Source organism: Kogia breviceps, chromosome 13 (assembly GCF_026419965.1).
Source record: "Kogia breviceps isolate mKogBre1 chromosome 13, mKogBre1 haplotype 1, whole genome shotgun sequence".
Lineage (NCBI taxonomy): Eukaryota > Metazoa > Chordata > Mammalia > Artiodactyla > Physeteridae > Kogia > Kogia breviceps.
The window spans coordinates 8,540,082-8,560,135 of record NC_081322.1 but is presented as its reverse complement, the minus strand read 5'-3'; the positions used below and the strand labels follow the sequence as shown (position 1 = coordinate 8,560,135).

At 43.7% G+C, this 20,054-nt stretch overlaps 1 protein-coding gene across 1 annotated transcript; it reads right to left on the bottom strand.

Moving 5' to 3' along the window:
• Window positions 1-7,696: 7,696 nt before the first annotated feature.
• On the bottom strand, window positions 7,697-12,161 carry EEF1A1 (eukaryotic translation elongation factor 1 alpha 1). The gene is made up of 8 exons (XM_059035964.2): window positions 11,929-12,161; window positions 10,908-11,085; window positions 10,442-10,621; window positions 10,023-10,319; window positions 9,794-9,944; window positions 9,444-9,700; window positions 9,124-9,358; window positions 7,697-9,035 (listed from the first exon to the last, which is right to left on the bottom strand). Exons 2-8 carry the CDS (start codon window positions 11,049-11,051, stop codon window positions 8,911-8,913), a joined length of 1,389 nt encoding a protein of 462 aa, XP_058891947.1. The 5' UTR covers window positions 11,052-11,085; window positions 11,929-12,161; the 3' UTR covers window positions 7,697-8,910.
• Between the last annotated feature and the right edge of the window lie 7,893 nt (window positions 12,162-20,054).

Below are 20,054 nucleotides of genomic sequence, written 5' to 3'. Positions count from 1 at the left end.
AGCAAGTCCCATACAGGATAAACCCAAGGAGAAACACGCCGAGACACACAGTAATCAAATTGGCAAAAATTAAAGGCAAAGAAAAATTATTGAAAGCAGCAAGGGAAAAACGACAAATAACATACAAGGGAACTCCCAAAAGGTTAACAGCTGATTTCTCAGCAGAAACTCTACAAGCCAGAAGGGAGTGCCATGATATACTTAAAGTGATGAAAGGGAAGAACCTACAAGCAAGATTACTCTACCCGGCAAGGATCTCATTCAGATTCGATGGAGAAATCAAAAGCTTTACAGACAAGCAAAAGCTAAGAAAATTCAGCACCACCAAAGCAGCTCTACAACAAATGCTGAAGGAACTTCTCTAACTGGGAAACACAAGAGAAGAAAAGGACCTACAAAAGCAAACCCAAGACAATTAAGAAAATGGTCATAGGAACATACATATCAATAATTACCTTAAACGTGAATGGATTCAATGCTCCAACCAAAAGACACATGCTTGCTGAATGGATACAAAAACAAGACCCATATATATGCTGTCTACAAGAGACCCACTTCAGACCTAGGGACACATACAGACTGAAAGTGAGGGGATGGAAAAAGATATTCCATGCAAATGGAAATCAAAAGAAAGCTGGAGTAGCAATACTCAGATAAAATAGACTTTAAAATAAAGAATGTTACAAGAGACAAGGAAGGACACTACATAATGATCAAGGGATCAATCCAAGAAGAAGATATAACAATTGTAAATACATATATGCACCCCACAAAAGAGCACCTCAATACATAAGGCAACTGCTAACAGCTATAAAAGAGGAAATTGACGGTAACACAACAATAGTGGGGGACTTCAACACCTCACTTAACACCAATGTAAAGATCAACCAAAATGAAAATAAAGAAGGAAACAGAAGCTTTAAATGACACCATAGACCAGATACATGTAACTGATATTTATAGGACATTCCATCCAAAAACAGCAGATTACACTTTCTTCTCAAGTGTGCATGGAATATTCTCCAGGATAGATCACAGCTTGGGTCACAAATCAAGCCTCAGTAAATTTAAGAAAATTGAAATCATATCAAGTATCTTTTCTGACCATTATGCTATGAGATTAGAAATGAATTACAGGGAAAAAAACGTAAAAAACACAAACACATAGAGGGTAAACAATACGTTACTAAATAAACAAGAGATCACTGAAGAAATCAAAGAGGAAATAAAAAAATACCTAGAGACAAATTACAATGAAAACAGGATGATCCAAAACCTATGGGATGCAGAGTCCGCCTGCCAATGCAGGGGACATGGGTTTGTGCCCTGGTCTGGGAAGATCCCACGTGCCGCAGAGCGGCTGGGCCTGTGAACCATGGCCGCTGGGCCTGCGCGTCTGGAGCCTGTGCTCCGCAACGGGAGAGGCCACAGCAGTGTGAGGCCCTCGTATCGCAAAAAACAAAACAAAACTAAACTAAACTAAAAACAGAGTTGTCATTATACAGCAATCCCACTCCACATATATCTGGAGAAAACTATAATTCAAAGGTACATGCACCCCTATGTTCATAACAGCACTACTTATAATAGCCAAGACATAGAAGCAATCTAAATGTCCTTCAGCAGATGACTGGATAAAGAAGATAACAGTATATCTATGCAATGGACTACTACTCAGACATTAAAAAAAAAAAGCCATTTGCAGCAACATAGATAGACCTAGAGATTATCATACTAAGTGAAGTCAGTCAAATATCATGATATCCCTCATATGTGGAATCTTAAAAAACACGATACCAATGAACCTATGTACAAAACAGAAATAAGACCCACAGATAGAAAACAAGCATAAGGTTACCATAGGGGTAGTGGGTAGGGGGATAAGTTAGAAGTTTGGTGTTAACATATACACACTTTTACATTAAAAATAGGGTATTTTCCAAACATGGTCACCATAACATCTTCCCTCCCACATGCTCTTACTACGACATGATGGTACCACACCTCTCACCTAGAGCTGGGTGTCTATGGAATGAGCCAGTGACTACAGCAGAAGTGACATTATATGAATTCCAAAGCTGAGTCCTATAAAAGGTAATAAGGCTTCTACCTGGTTCCCGTGGGATACTCACTCTTGGAACCTAGCCGCCATGCTACGAAGAAGCCTAGGCCACATGGAACGGTCACAGTTAGGTGTTCCAGCTGACAGTTCCAGCTGAGGTCCCAGCTGACAAGCCAGCATCAATTGCCAGACAAATGTGTGAAAAAGCCTTCTAGATAACTCCAGGCCCTATCATAGTCTGACTGCAACTCTGAGAAATCCTAAGCAAGAACTGCTCTGAGCCCAGGGGACCCCCCCAAGCCATCAGAGATAATTCTTGGGGTGACTGAGAGGCATTTAGCATAGAAACCTGGGACAACCTCCATCCTCTCCCCGCTCACACACACCTGAAGCCAGCCAGGGCCTGCTACACAGGTGGTGCTACTCCAAGTCACTTTTGTTCACCAGCCATATTCCCACACACACACAACCGCACCCCCCCACCAATATCAGACTATTTAGGGAAACTGAGGCCTGCCAACTGAGCACAGAGGTCTCTTTCACGGCCAGGAAAAGACTTCAACATTTTGTAGCAACAGCCTTGTTTAGTGTGTTGATCAAAGACAAGACAGCAAAATCAACCCACGATGGACACTTGGCCTTCAACAACTGACCTCTGGGCTCCCCTGATCCCTGACATTTTTTAAAAAGCTTTTTTGAGATATAGTTCATATACTGTAACATTAACCTCTTTAAAAAAAAAATTTTTTTTTTTTTTTGGCTGCGTTGGGTCTTCTTTGCTGCACACGGGCTTTCTCTAGTTGCAGCAAGCGGGGGCTACTCTTTGTTGCAGTGCGTGGGCTTCTCATTATTGTGGCGTCTCGTTGCAGAACACGGGTTCTAGGCACATGGGCTTCAGTAGTTGTGGCTCGTGGGCTCAGCAGTTGTGGTGTACAGTAAGCGTAGTTGCTCCGCAGCATGTAGGATCTTTGGCTCAAACCCATGTCCCCTGCACTGGCAGGCAGATTCTTAACCACTGCGCCACCAGGGAAGCCCAACATTCACCTATTTAAAATATACAAGTCAATGGTTTTGAGTACATCTACAGTTGTGTAACCACCACTAAATTTTAGAACATTAAAAATTTGTGTGTGTGTGTGTGTGTCTGGTATGCGGGCCTCTCACTGCTGCGGCCTCTCCCGCTGCAGAACACAGGCTCCAGACGCACAGGCTCAGCGGCCATGGCTCACGGGCCCAGCAGCTCCGCGGCATGTGGGATCCTCCTGGACCAGGGCATGAACCCGCATCCCCTGCATCGGCAGGCGGACTCTCAACCACTGCGCCACCAGGGAAGCCCTAGAACATTTTAAATCACTGCTTTCTCTATGGCTCTGTCTAGACATTTCATATAAATGGAATCATACAAAAAAAAGAAAGAAAAATAGATACCCAGGGACTTCCCTGGTGGTTCAGTGGTTAAGACTCTGGGCTTCCACTGCAGGGGGCACACAGGTTCAATCCCTCACCAGGGAATTAAGATACGGCATGCCATGTGGTGAGGCCAAAAATAAACAAAAACAAAAAAATGGATAACCAACAAGGACCTACTGTATAGCACAGGGAACTAGCCTCAATATTTTGTAACAACCTATAAGAGTCTGAAAAAGAATATATATAACTGAATCACTTTGCTGTACATCTGAAACTAACACAACAGTTGTAAATCAACTATACTTCAATTTAAAAAAATGAAACAGCTGTAGGAACTGCAAGTGTTTAGCTCAGATGTGACTAAGAGGTATTCATTGGTATCTTCAAGTAAATTAGTGGTTCTTAAAACAAAGAGAATGACAGTTTAATTATTCCAAGAGAATAGCCTAGGTATGATTTAAATTACCAGTAGTCAAGTTTAAGTAAATCTCAAGAAAAAATTTCATCCAGCAATGGGATGATTTAGGAGCCTCTCTCCACCCCTCAGTCTGTCATCTGTAATAGGATTATCTGCCCCTACAAAGACTGTTGAGGATTCAATGAGATATCCCTGCCCTCCAATGACAACCACACACCCTGATGAAGTAATCAGCAAAAATTTCAATGAATATATTCAAAGTTGATCTGAGTAGCTTAGATTAAAAGGCTTTTAGGTTTTCTTAGACATTTCTGATTCTATGTAATTGTTGAGGCCAAGGTAAGCCTCATATATGGCGATGTCTAAGTAATGCAATGTTTTCACATCCTCTAATTCAGTAACTTCTACTTATCCTTCAGTTCTCCTCTATTCCTGACAAATACCATCTCTAGCCAACCTAAATTATGTCCCTTTCACTCTTCTCCCTCACAGTACCCTTCTCTTTCCCTTCAGAGCATCACCACAACTCCAAATCATCTACTTATTCAGTTAGTATCCAGCTCTGCCAGTATATTATAAACTCAAAGGGCAAGAACTGTGTCCATTTTGTTCACACCACTAGGCACAAGTGTCCTACAGAATCTCAGTGTAACACTCAGTCAAATTAATTTTCTTCCTTGAAAATAATCAAAATTTAAAATTTCACTTAATCTATTACTAACAGTTCATTCACTTTGCAAAACAGTTGAGCAGTTTCTTACACAGGTAAGGTATACGCTTGCCAACGACTAAGCAATCCCACTCCTAAGTATTTAAACAAGTAAAACAAAAACCTAGTCACACACAAACCTATATGTGCATATTTATTGTTTATTCGTAATTAATCCAAAACTGGAAACCACCAACATCTCTCAGCTGTAAACAAACTTAGTCATTAAAAAGGAACAGATTACTGATGTATGCCAAACAGACGAATCTCAGATGCATCACGCTGAATGGAAGAAGCCAGACTCAAAAGGCTACATCATACTGTATGAATCCAGGTATGTGACATGGCCGCAAAACAAAATTACAGGCACAGAACATAGGTCAGTGGTTACCAAGGGTTAGAGGTAGAGGAGAGGGGCTCACTACAAAGGGGCCCAGGGGAATTTGGGGTAGGGGGAGGGGTGATGGAAGTACTCTATAGCTTGATTGTGACTGCATTTATCAAAACTTGCAGAACTACATACTTTAAAAGGGTGAATTTTAGTGTTACCTCAATTAAAAAATGGGGATAACTTCCAAATCTCTTGCTTACTAAGTTTTCTAATACTCTTTGCTTACTTGTAATTACTGTAACATTAATTTAACAGTTTTCTAATACTCTTTTGCTTACTTGTAATTATTGTAACATTAATTTAACAGTATCTTTGTTGTCATGATGTCTTTCCCATGGAGACCACAAACTGAGCTCTAAATGCTTAGAGATCCACCAGCATGCTGAGGGCTGTCCAAATTAAATGACAATTTCACTACTTATTTCACTCATTTCTGATGACTGCAAGACTACAGCATAACCTTCTGAATAAAGCCATATGACCTTTTCAAGGTTTCCATTGGATCAGAGGTCAGTGACCTTTCAGGAGCCCTGTGTTAATTTCCTAACAAAGAAAAGTTTTCTTTTTTCTAAATCACTATCAACTGAGCAAGCAATGTAAAACTTCAATTGTAGTTTTAACTAGTCATGGAAGTTCCCAGAGGCTGGCAAGTAACAGAGGACTCCGATGCCACCTGGGTGAGAGAACTTATGGGTTTAGAAGTGAAAAAAGAACACAAAGTCACGAAATGTAAAACCAGATCAGGAGAAGAAAATTTCAGCAAGATTTAAAAAAAAAAAAAAAAAGGAAAATACATCCTATTCCTCCCTCTGGTCTCATGAAAGCGCATGTTCTCCTCCAATCACAGGACTGAGCACTCATGCTGTTCACTCCCTTCAAGACACAGGTCCTAACTCTGTAATGTAACTTTAATTCTCAACTTACTTATTTGGGCAGCATTTCACGATGACAAACATCTAGCATCTATCAATGGATAACATGAAAGGGCATCTTGACACACAAGAAATTAGTTGTCACCCCTTTTCTAGAGTTGCCCATTACAAGAACTGTGAATATACAACCAGGAACAGCTGCTTCTTGAGCTTAGTGCTCAACTTGGTGGGAAAGTTAACTAAGGTAAATACATTTTAATGAAAATAAAACCCATAGTCCTGTCCTGGTAATATTCAAGATTTTTACACCACGTTCTGCAAATTACTGAAAATCAAGAGCTCTTCACCACTTAGGCAGTTAGCCTGTGTTGGGCAGATCAGACAGAACTCAAATAACCAGATGAATTGCTCTTGCAAAAACTGCATCTAACATCAGACCTCAAAGTCAGCCTCCTAAGTTGGCAATTTATTATTGACACTTTCCAACAAGATTTGTAAGGTGTAGTCAATTTACACTTTTGTCTAAAAAAGAACATTTAGAACAAATATTCAAAAAACTAAGGTGTTTTCAGTTGTTTTGAGGGCCATAGGGCAATATTTAAACATCAGTCTCCAGTTAAAACATTTTGAAATTACCACACTGAAACAGATTGAGTAAATTGTCATCCAGATAGCTGAGCTCTTGATGCATCTGATTTGTGAGATAATTATCAATAATTAACTGTAGGAGAATTATAAGCATAAAATTATTGAGTTCTGACCTAGCCCAAACTCATGTATTCTAGACTGCCTATTCTGGGAATAAAGGGTGAGTAATCATAATACTTCTTTAAAAATGAGATACACAATACTGGCAATCTGTTAAAACTCCTGAACCAAAATGCTTTTTTCTCACTTTTCATATTCTGAAATCACACCAGAATTCCTGGCAACAAATTCCAATGAGATTCCATTTGAGAGTCCTTACATTGTTATTTCAACAGCTGGCCAATGCAGAATGTGGCTTAGGGACTTCTCTGGTGGTCCAGTGGTTGAGACTCTGTGCTCCCAGTGTAGGGGGCACACGTGCCACAAAGATCCCTCATGCAGCAACCAAAGATCCTGCATGCCCCAACTTAAGACCCAGAGCAATTTAAAAAAATAAAATGTGGTTCAAGGTCAAGCACCAGTTTGTTTTACAATAATCAGCTCATATACATGGAAAGGAAATTAGCGGAAAAAACTCAAGTAAGCAAAACACTCCTTTATCCAGAACCTAGAAATCCACGTTGCAAACTCATCTGTAGTGACCACCAGTAGGTGGTGCTCAAAGAAATCACGTACGGACTCGAGTCCACGGAGTCGCATGCAAACTGTCCTGTTCTCCCCTCCCTACTCTTCCACTTAATGAAAAGTGATTCTCTGCCGTGGAACCTTCATTGTGGGGAAGTCACAAATCCCTTGATAAATCCTACAGCTGTTAGATTTGTGTTATCAGATACCCTTTATACTAGCCAGCATGCTTAAAAATACTGTTCTTGTCTCATAATCTTCATAGTAAACACCATCACTTGTCAAAACATTAAGGGGCAAGCTGGGGACAAAATCTTTTATTAGAGCCCTTACCAACAGCCTCATGTGTAAGTGAGAAAGCATTTTACCCAGGAAAATTCAAAAAGGAGGAAAAAATGCTCAAATTGCAGTTAATTCACCTGTGTACACCTTACAGGATGCTTTCTATTAGCAAAAAAAAAAAAAGCCTCCAGGATTTATCTGGTGACTTCACCAGTTCCAGCTACCTTAATTTCCCTTTCATATCCTAAAAGCCAAGATATCAAATACAGAATTAAGACTGTTTTCCTCAAATGCACAAGTGTTTATTCACCAAATATCAAAACCAAGTATTTACATTAGACAGTTGTCAGTTATACCCTAAATCAATTACTATTAACTGCGACCACCTAGTTTTTCCCTTCCCTTGTGACCAGTCCCTTGCAATTTACAGGTTACCAAATTACCGTTAAGAGCTATTTTCACCCTGCCCAAATGTCAAATTTCAGCAACTTTCAAATTATAATCTTCCAATGTTCCTTTCCAGTAAGTAGTTTTTAAAATGGAACTTACCATAAAACATTTTCAAACTGGAATTTAAGTTTCTCCTACACTCAATCCCAAATGGACCTTATTTACCACCATACCTTTTCAAACTGTCTTAATCTCCAGTGTGGCAATGTTCTTCTCTTCACCCAACCTTGCTCATTAGATGAAAATTCCTACAGAAAGTGAATTTCTATTTAAGTGACAGGAAACACAGTTCACTTCCAGCATCTTTTATTTTTCCTAGAATCTGGATACAATAACTCTAGCAGGGCAGTGCTTAATACTATTTTGGCTTCACATTTTAGGTGAATTACTTGAATATTGTAAATGTGAATGCAGTTTCCCATAACTGGGAAACTGAAGTTTGATGTAACTCATTTACTCAACTTATGTAACCATACAAAATCTTATATGCAACATGAGCTTTCATATTATAGAATTTGACCTTCTTACAAACTAGCTTACATAACAGTTACTTTGCCTATCTGTTCTGTGAAGTGTTGTACCAACGCCTTTCTATGATGTACTTAAACAGGTGAATTCTCCTTACACAAGGGTAAGAAACGTGAAGCTCCAACCCAGAAAAGTAAAATTCTTTTGTTTCAGCAGACTTAATATCAGAAACAGATTATGGGCAACTTAGTACTATAGGAAGTTACAGTGTTGACCAAAAGAAAACACAGGCTTCTCATTAAACTTTTTTAATGGGTCTCAAATTCTGTGACAGATTTTTGGTCAAGTTGTTTCCATTAAAAAGTACTGATTTTAAAAACTAATAACTTAAAACTGCCACACACAAAACAAATGGTCCACAACACATTCTCCTTTCCTTCTGAAGGTTTTACGATGCATTGTTATCATTAACCAGTCTTTTGCTATTAAACTTAAATGGCCAATTGAGACAAACAGTTCTGAGACCGCTCTTCCACCACTGATTAAGACTGGGGTGGCAGGTATTGGGGATAATATTCATTTAGCCTTCTGAGCTTTCTGGGCAGACTTGGTGACCTTGCCAGCTCCAGCTGCCTTCTTGTCCACTGCTTTGATGACACCCACAGCGACTGTCTGTCTCATGTCACGAACAGCAAAGCGGCCTATTAAAACAAATATTACCATTAGAAACACTTTTTCGCCCCCAAACCTTTAGTAAAGTTTTTAATTACACCAAAAAAGCATCCTTACCCAAAGGAGGATAGTCAGAGAAGCTCTCAACACACATGGGTTTGCCAGGAACCATATCAACGATGGCAGCATCACCAGATTTCAAGAATTTGGGGCCATCTTCCAGCTTTTTCCCAGAACGACGATCAATCTTCTCCTTCAGCTCAGCAAACTTGCAGGCAATGTGAGCCGTGTGGCAATCCAGCACAGGTGCATAGCCGGCACTGATTTGGCCTGGATGGTTCAAGATAATCACCTGGAAAGAAGACTTGCACTTAGTAAGTCTCAAAGACACTGGAAGACTTACAGCAGTAAATAAAAACCTGTCACTTCAGTGTTACCTGAGCTGTGAAGCCAGCTGCTTCCATCGGTGGGTCATTTTTGCTGTCACCAGCCACATTGCCACGACGAACATCTTTGACAGACACATTCTTGACATTGAAGCCCACATTGTCCCCAGGAAGGGCTTCACTCAAAGCTTCATGGTGCATTTCAACAGACTTCACTTCAGTTGTCACGTTGACTGGAGCAAAGGTGACCACCATGCCAGGTTTGAGAACACCAGTCTCTACTCGACCCACAGGAACAGTGCCAATACCTAAAATGTTTACAGCACGTAATAAATACCTTGCATGAAGGAACAAGACGTCGTAACAACCCAAAGAGGTTCTGATCGTAACGTTCAACTTACCACCAATTTTGTAGACGTCCTGGAGGGGCAAACGCAAGGGCTTGTCAGTTGGGCGAGTTGGTGGCAGGATGCAATCCAGAGCTTCAAGCAGTGTGGTTCCACTGGCGTTGCCATCTTTACGGGTGACTTTCCATCCCTTGAACCACGGCATCTAAAACACAAGACTGTCAGTGTACCATCAAATGTACCCCTTTCTGGGCCAATCGTAAAACTCCTGAAAATCACTTACGTTAGCACTGGGCTCCAGCATGTTGTCACCATTCCAGCCAGAAATTGGCACAAATGCTACTGTGTCGGGGTTGTAGCCAATTTTCTTAATGTAGGTGCTGACTTCCTTTACAATTTCCTCGTATCTCTTCTGACTGTAGGGTGGCTCGGTGGAATCCATTTTGTTAACTCCAACAATGAGTTGTTTCACACCCAGAGTGTAGGCCAGAAGGGCATGCTCACGGGTCTGCCCATTCTTGGAAATACCTGCTTCAAATTCACCAACACCAGCAGCAACGATCAGGACAGCACAGTCAGCCTTTGAAAGAAAACAAGGCCACATCCTGTTAAACAAAAGCTCTTCAAAAGGAGAAACTCAGGGCTTTGTCAATGCAGAAGAGAGGCCCAAAGTTATTTTCAGGAGTTTCTAATCCTACAAACCTGGGATGTGCCTGTGATCATGTTTTTGATGAAGTCTCTGTGTCCTGGGGCATCAATGATGGTAACATAGTACTTGCTGGTCTCGAATTTCCATAGGGAGATATCAATGGTGATACCACGCTCGCGTTCAGCCTTCAGTTTGTCCAAGACCCAGGCATACTTGAAGGAGCCCTTCCCCATCTGAAAGGATTAAGAATGGTTACTTGGTAACTAAAACACGACCAAACTCCAGCACGAAATCCCTTCCCCCCACTTATTCGGAAGAAATGCTGCATTCCACTTAATGCCGCTACACTTTGGCGCATTCACCTTTCTCTCCGAAGTTCGCGTTCCATGACTTGACCGCAAACTCCACAATGTACCTTAAGTAGTGCAAGTGGGATCTAGACCATGGGCCGGTTTCTGGAAAATTACCGCTTAACGTACTTGCTGACAAGCTCCTTACACCATCCTGTTGTTCACCTACCTCGGCAGCCTCCTTCTCGAACTTTTCAATGGTTCTCTTGTCGATCCCACCACATTTGTAGATCAGATGGCCAGTAGTGGTGGACTTCCCCGAATCTACGTGTCCGATGACAACGATGTTGATATGGGTCTTCTCCTTTCCCATTTTTGCTTAGGTTTAGCGGTGGTTTTCACGACACCTAAATTGGGGGGGAAACCCCTTCAGATCACTGTCCCGGAGGCTCGGGAAGAAGCCACGATCCCAACTGCAAGGAGCACTATTACCGGCGCCAAGCTGACCCAACTCTGGTCTCCAACCACCGAACATGGCGGGAACACTTCCCCATCGTGGGCAAGGGCCCCCCTGGAGTCGAGAGAAACCGAGGTGCCAGAACAGCGCCCGTCCGCCGCGGGGTCACAGGAAGCAGCGCCGGGTAGGCACCGGCCCGGTGCCTTTGTGTGGTGACTCACCCGCCGCTCCCCTCCCGAGCCGCCGCGTCCTCCATTTTGAGGCCGTGCAGCGGGGCCGGAGAGCGGCCATCTTTCCGCGCACGCAACTGGTGCCGGGCGGGGCGGCGCTCGGCTCGCCCTGCCGCCGCGGCTCGCGGGCCCCGCCTCGCCCCAACGAGGCTGCGCCGGCATGTGCGCCGACCAAGCAGGCCCGCCGCCCTCCGCTCCTCGCGGCCCCCCTCCCCCCGCCCGAAACCGACGAGCGCCGAAAAGCCCGTCCTGTCAGACCCCGGCCGGCCTCGGCTGAACCGCAGAGAACGGAAAAAAACCGCGGCCGCTTGGGGTAAATAGCGGGGGCGAACGAGGCGGGCGAGAAGTCGCGGCGGGATCCCCACGCATGGGCCACAGCGTCCCTGCCAGGCCTCCACCGAAGCACGAGGCCAAAGGGTTTCGAGAAACCGCCAAGGCCTCGAACTCTATCCGCACCCAAAATTCGGCTTCAAGAACATGGAGAGGGCGCCCAAGGGCCCGGCGGGAAAGAAAGGCACGCAAAGGCCGCGGCCAGGCCCACGGAAGCCACGCCCGGAACTCACCTGTGTCCTGGCGGCAAACCCGTTGCGAAAAAGAACGTTCACGCGGACTACGGCACTTATATATGGTCCTCCCCCACCCTCGGGAAAAGGGCGGAGCCAGCACACGACACCACTTTCCCAGTTTACCCCGCGCCACCTCCACCAGGCACCCATTCGATCGCCGTCCCCTCCCCCCATTTCTCGGGGACCGTGGGCGATGTGCGCTCAGCCCACTGACGAGCACACGGTGTCTCGCGCATGCTCCTCTTGACCCAGAGGATGACGAGAGCGTGTGGGAGGGGGGGTGGGGACGAGCGCTCCCTCGGCTCCAGGTTCGTGGGAGTTTATCGACGGTCCCTGGGATTCCCCCGGGCAGAGGCGAGTCGTCCTTTTGTATGAATTACTCTCAGCACAGCTGCGGGGGTGGAGCGGCGAGGAGGCTGCCCGGCGGGTACGTCCAGAATCTTCCCCGTACCGTTCCTGGTTTAAGGGGAAAGGCAGACCGAGGTTGGAGTATTCCTTCACCCCGCAGTCCATCTCCCGTTCTCAGTGTTGCCGTCTCGCAGGTCCGGGGCCAGCCCCTCGAGCCGCTTCCTCTGCCGGGGCTGGCTTCTCCCCCGCCCCTGTCCCCCGCGCCCCTTTCGGCTGCAGAGTACAAGGCCCGCCTTTGGCCCGGGAATCCGCGAGTGGTTCAGTTCCGAGGCCAAGAGCCCGCCGAATATGCTCCTGGGCTGGCCTCTTGGCTTTCTCCGTCCAAAGCTTTTATTCGAAGTTTGTATCACACATTCACACTATGTGGTACTCCAGACGTCCAGTTTTTCAGTTTAGAATAGACTTCAGTGCTACAGTTTGCTTTACTTCTAACTCTAGTGTTATTATATTAACGAGACCCTGAGTGTGTGTCTACTCTCCTGGTACATTTTTTGCAGTGTACACTCATTTGATTGCAAGCATGAAAAATCTAAAAAGAATTTCTCAAATTCAGTCTTTCCACGTGATCTCATGTAGAGACAAAGATCCACAAGCATCAGCAAGCTTATCCAGCCAGTTTACTATCCCCAACACTTGCTGTGAAATCACTGCTTCTCAAAAATGGCCTACCCCATTTAAATAAATAGCTTCATTTTCTGTCATCCTATTGATTATAACTGCATTTAGGCATAAATCTAGGGTGAGACTGGATGAGGCCTTTTCGCTTTGGCAATCAGGGCAGACAGACTCAGAAATACTCCTGAAAAAAGAAGAACCTTTATTTTTAATGAGCTTAATTACTAGATAATTATGTCTCTTCTTACACGTGTAGAACATCACGGCAACTTTTTGAGCCAATCTGTTAACAAATATTTGAGAACCTACTATGTGTCCAGGGCTAAGTGAAGAACTGTGGCTTGTGCAAAAGAAATATTGCCTTTCGGACAGGAGACCACAATCAAACTGGAAGAGGAAAACTAATATATAAAACAGTGGGAAGCAACTAAAGGCAAATTTGTATGGTGCTTACTTTCTATTTTATTGTAGAATATTGTTTTTCCAGTCCTAGCTTTCAGTCACTTCTCACAGCCCAAATGCCCTTTTTTCTTTTTAAAAGAAAGTCTTTTGTTATAGCCTTCCTATATTGTTATATGTACCATCCTTTGTAGATACAAACGTCTAAAATTAAGGTTTTTCTTTCTTCATTAGGAGTTTGTAGCCTTCTTTTAACTTTGAGATAGTTTTCATGAAAGAAATTAGGCTATATAAAGTTTCCCTAGAAATACATAACTAATTTTTTTCTAGCAACAAAAGCCTTTTCTTTTAAAATTTATTAATTTATTTATTTTTGGCTGTGTTGGGTCTTCGTTGCTGCACGCAGCTTTCTCTAGTTGCGGCGAGCGGGGGCTACTCTTCGTTGCGGTGCACAGGCTTCTCATTGCGGTGGCTTCTCGTTGCAGAGCACGGGCTTCAGTAGTTGTGGCACGTGGGCTCAGTAGTTGTGGCTCGCGGGCTCTAGAGCGCAGGCTCAGTAGTTGTGGTGCATGGGCTTAGTTGCTTCATGGCATGTGGGATCTTCCCGTACCGGAGCTCGAATCCGTGTCTCCCGCATTGGCAGGCAGATTCTCAACCACGGCGCCACCAGGGAAGTCCAAGCCTTTTCTATAAGGTCTATATTTCTAGCTTTTCTCCTTTCACACATTCTTTTTTCACAATGCATTTTCCTAATGCCCTTACCCAGTCATACACATGTGGAATGAGATTATCTTGATATGCTAGTAGTCCATGTTTGTAATAAGATAAAGATGTAAGAAGTACCAGTGAAAATCAATCACTAGCAATAGAACAATGCAAATTACCTCATCTCTTATTTATTAACTTGGAAATATTAATTAGTGGCTAATCTCTTAGAACTAGATTCCCACAATCAGCCAAATCTGTGTATCACAGTAATATTAACTGCACAGTGTTATTTCAAATTAAGATTAGGGTGCCACACTAGTTTTATTATTTTCCATGCTTCTTTACCATGCTTTCTTTCCATACACCTCAAATGGTTTAGGTTTGTACATTATCGGAGATAATACTAACAGAACTGACAATATTTTGAAAACTTAACCAGTTATTTAGTGACAGGAGGGAAAGAAGCAAAACGCAAAGAAACCACGAGTTGAATATTTCGAAGTTCGACAAGAAATCCAGAATTGTAGTTAACATCTACCCTAAGAAAGAAAAAGTCAAATTGAAAACGGATGTTGGTAAGAGGAAAGCATCCCATGTTTAGAAAAAAGTGAGAGAAGTGATCTCTGTAAAATACACACAATTCATTGAAAGTTGTCCCCAAGGCCCTCTGCCTGCAGATAAGCGTATACACTTAAAATACCTTATAGAGAATCCTTTTTCCAAACAGCACCTACGGAACAGCAAAATTCTACATCACTCCTTGATTCGTACGTAAGTAACCTCCTGAGCACCACTGAAGGGGTGCTCTTACTCATGTTGCGATAACGGCCGAAACTCTTGGGGACTGGAGGGGTCGAGCCATACAGTGCGTTACGGCCAGCCGGTGGCCACAAGCCATTTCCCCGGGCAGTGTTCACATCTGTGCTCTCGGTGGGACGGGAGCGCGGCGGGAACACGCGTCGCAGGGAAGCCCGGCGCAGCTCGGGGCGCACTCGCGTAGCGAGGAAGGACGGCAGCGGCGGAGCCTGCACTGCGGGCCGAGCCGGCGCCGTCCTTCCTCCGCGAGCCCTCGGACACCTGTGGGCCTGCCGGGCTGGCGGCGGCGGCGGCGGCGGCGGCGGCGGCGGGCGGGCTCAGCTCACTGGGGACCGAAGTCACCCCGCCCCCGGCCCCGCCCCCTCCTTGAGGTCACTCTCTTTGGTCCTCCGACTGCGGAAGGAGGCGCCCGAGAGGAGGCCGAAAACCCCACGTGGCTTGGGGTGGGGGATGGTTTTCGTCACCATGGCGTGGCCTCTAAAGGGGTCCCCAGACCCTAGGTTTGGAACGTAATCCTAGAGCATTTTTTTCCCATGACGTTACAGCAGTCACAGTGTGCTTTTATACTAAGACGTTACACCCGTAACAGTAACATTGTTGAGACTTGTAAATGTGTTTTGGGATCGTAATCTAAGGTCGTATTTTGTTTAAGATTCTCCTTAAAGTTGCTTGTACCATTTAGAGTAGCAAACTGTTAAAATACATTGTGGTAGACATCTTCGCGACCCCTTTTAGGGGAAGAAAAAAAAAAAAAGATCTTGGTAATAACCAAATAAATTTACTCAGTAAAAGGGTGAACAGTTCTTTGGTATCTGTACAGTACTTGTGATTCACCGAGCATCTTTCAGCATTGGCTGATCACTCTGCTTTGGGCCTAATTTAGAGCTGCTTTAAGTAATTAACATTTTGCTGTGGCTTGCCACATTTTCACCTTGCCTCTGCCAATTGAAAATGATTTTTTAAAGGGTATTTTAGAATATGATTATGCCAGGGAATTATTTGGATTGAGAATCTAAGTAAAATGGTACTTACGTGTGCCAGGCACTGTTCTAATATTTGCAATATTTAATGTAATTCCGGCACCCACATTTTGCAGATGGAGAGCCCGTAGGCAACTGGTAATTTATGTGTAATAAGCAAATGTAGACATAAATTCTTTTTTAAAGTTTCACTCTTTTTCCCACAAAAGTGGTGAAATACACCTTGCTTTTTTTCACTGAATACATATTGGAGATCTTTTCTGTGAGAACATTGGGGCCCGGCGGAGCAGCGTTGAAACCCCCATGATCCGACGGGAGAGCTTTACCAGCAAGTCTAGGCAGCCCGGTCTAATGAAAATAGCAGTAGTAATTAGGTCGAGGGACTCAGTCCTCGATCTGCAGCTTACAGATCTGTGATAGGCAGCATTCTTGGCTTCTTAAGGTGTCTGCTCATTACTCTTTTTTTTTTTTTGTGGTACGCGGGGCTCTCATTGTTGTGGCCTCTCCAGTTGCGGAGCACAGGCTCCGGATGCGCAGGCTCAGCGGCCATGGCTTACGGGCCCAGTAGCTCCGCGGCATGTGGGATCTTTCCGGACCGGGGCTCGAACCCGTGTTCCCTGCATCGGCAAGCGGACTCTCAACCACTGCGCCACCAGGGAAGCCCTGCCCATTACTCTTACTTAGAACCTACCTCACAACTCTGTTCGCCTAGTATGAAATGACGTGAAAAGGTATCGCCACGGACATTCAATTATGGCATTTCTAGAGGCTTTTTGGAGAACACCTTCCCTTAGTTGGTATGCCTTGTGATGCTAACTTGATTCAGTAGAGAAAAACTCATTGGTATCTTTTTATTTGTGAAAATTTTGAAATCGGTACACAGTAAAAAATTGTACAGAAGTTGTATAGTGAAATGTTACTCTCTTTTTAGCGGTTTAGAGAAAGTATAAAAAATATGCTAGGAAAATTAAGGAAACTAAAGATATTTCTACTACTGCTCTCATGATTCCAAATCCAATGCCTACTAGGATACTCTTTCATTTGGTATGAAAGAAAGGATAAATAATCTTCCCTCACTACTTTTTGTGAATCCACACTTCATAGGCAATATTTATTAATAAATAAAATAAATTTTATTTATTAGCTGCATAATCTTGGGAAAAAATCACCCTTGAACTCATTATCCTACTGTAAAATATCTAATAACACCTATTTTACAGAACTGATCATAGGAGTAAATGAGATAATGTACCTGAAGATGCAGACCATTTTTACAAACGTTAGTGCTCTTTATACTTAGAAAATAATTGTTAGCTCTTTCAAAAAGCAAGAAGAATCTGTCCAAAACATAAAGAAATTTACTCTACCAGTTGTCATTATTCATCCTAATAATGAATACTTTAATCCATTTCTTGTAAGTATTAGAACTATAGATTCACCAATACATGTGACTATGTGACTGTGTTTGTGTTCCATAAATGGCAGGGACTTTCAAATTATGGTGTTCAGTATGATATGCTAATTGTATAGGACCTCAGAGGTCAGTATTTATTCATCCATCAGACGTTAACTGAGGAAATTCTCTGGCAGTCCAGTACTTAGTTCTCGGCACTTTCACTGCTGAGGCCCATGTTCGATCCCTCATCAGAGAACTAAAATCCTGCACAGCCACAAACAAACAAACTAACAAAAAAACATTAATTGAGCATCTACTGTGTACCAGATGCTTAGCTGGACACTGAGGATACAGAAAACAATCACTGTTGTATGATGTATGGGGCAGAGCCCTGGAGAAGTAGGGAGAAGGAATACAAACAGTAAGCAGGTGACTCCAGGGGGACATGAGTGCTGGAATCAGGTAAGCCAAGGGTGCTTTTGAGCAGACCCAGACTGGGGGAGTGGATAAGGACAGCAGACAAGAAAGCTGCTCAGAGTAGAGAGGGTCTCACCTGGTTGGGTAGGAACAGTGGGAGTCGGCCAGTGGAAGGAGGCCATGGAGGGTGGGTGTCTTTGATGATTGCCCTAGAAAAGAAGGTGAGAAGGAGAGTTTGCTCCTCCACAGATAGGAACAGAGAGCAAGAGCCACCTGGGGTATTCACTGAGTCCCCCCAAAGAAACTGTGAAGAACACCGGGGCTTCAGAGACAAACGGACCTGGGTCCAAGTCTCACATCTATCACTTACCGAATGTGTGTCTCTTGGCAAGTTTTTTGGCCTCTTTAAGCTTCAGCTCCCTCCTCTATAAAAAGAGGATGCTAGTATCTACCGCATAAGGTTGCTATAAGAATTAGATAAGAATCTCTCAAGTGCTGAGTGTGTTTTTTTGCACCAAGTCAGAACAATAATTGGCAGGGAAATTATTTTTTCCTTTTTGTTTTTACCTGGTGTGTGAATTGTATGGTGCTTTTAAAGTGAGGCAGCTCTGCTGTCAGAAAGCCTTCACTCAAATCCCTGCTGGCTCCACCACAGCTAGCGATGGGATGTTAGACAAGTGATTTAACCTTTCTAAGCCTCAGTTTTCACATCTATAAAGTGCAGATAATAAATAATCTCTACCCTGGAGGATTGTGGTGAAGATTAAAGACAGTCAATGTAAAGTACTTAACCCAATGCCTGGCACCTGGTAAGCATCAACAAATCTAACTTGTTGTTTGTTACTCTTTTTTGTTATTTGAGAGTCCTCCTTAGCTGGAATCTTGTCACAGAATGAAGCTTCTTTACTAAGAAGATGCCACAGTGACCTTGCTTTGAGCTCTGTGTTTAATATCCCTGCATTTTAGATTTGGGTATTAATTTCCCTATCAGATCCATTTTCAGAATCTTGAAGATGCTATGTTTTAAATATTGTAAAGTTAGAAATGTCAAAGAAAACAGTTTTTTTTAAACTAGGATTTTTAAAAATTAAAGGCAGCTTAAACAGTCACCCCTAATTCTAAAGTCCTATCACATCCTTGTACTTTCTAAGATCAAATGCCCTGTATCTATTTTTTGGGTGTGGGGCTTACCCGGGCCTCTCACTGTTGTGGCCTCTCCCGATGCGGAGCACAGGCTCGGGACCCGCAGGCTCAGCGGCCATGGCTCACGGGCCCAATCGCTCCGCGGCACGTGGGATCTTCCCGTACCGGGGCACGAACCTGTGTCCCTTGCATCGGCAGGCGGACTCTCAACCACTGCGCCACCAGGGAAGCCCCCTGTATTTGTTTTTTAAAGTATTTTAATATAGTATCTTTTGAATTGCTGCTATGTCATCTCTGTTTTTCCAGTACTATCTGCTTTCCATATATCTACTGGCAAGCTGTTCTTGCTGCAGAAAGAACTTCAGAGCCTTATTTTTTAAAAACACCCAACAATCTTACATGTAATGATTGGGAAACAGCATGTCACACAGTCATCACTGAAAAGGGAAAACCAGGTCTCAATAACTGGGGAACCACTATGGTAAGCTATTAGATCATCGTGTTTTTTTAGAACACACTCACTCAAAATGAAAAAAGAATCTGAAAGCCATTGTGTGAATAGAGCTGTTAACAATCTCCCCATGAATTTGTTTTAATTAATTAATTATTGGCTGCGTTGGATCTTCGTTGCTGCGCTTGGGCTTTCTCTAGTTGCGGTGCGCGGGCTTCTCACTGCGGTGGCTTCTCTTGTTTCGGAGCATGGGCTCTAGGCGTGTGGGCTTCAGTAGTTGTGGCGTATGGGCTTAGTTGCTCCTCGGCACGTGAGATCTTCCCGGACCAGGGATCAAACCCACGTCCCGTGCACTGGCAGGCGGATTCCTAAACACTGCGCCACCAGGGAAGTCCCTCTCCATGACTTTGTATAACAGCCACCTGTGGATCCACACAGCATGACTACCACTGTCCTTTTTTGTATAGTACTGTGTTGTTTCCTCACTTGATTTCATTAATTACAGCTAAGCTGTACTGGCCTTTGCTATCAAGGTCTACAATAATAAACTCTCCAAGCTGGAAGGGAGCTTATCTTTTTTTTTTTCTTGGCCACGCTGCACAGCCTGTGGGATTTTAGTGCCCCGACCAGGGGTTGAACCTGGGCCCTCAGCAGTGAGCGTGCAGAGACCTAACCACTGGACCACCAGGGAATTCCCAAGAGTTTACCTTGTGCTCATGAGGCTAAAGATAACGGCTGCCCATCTTTATGGCCTCCATTTTTTGCCTTCAGTGGTAAAGTGGCAGGGATT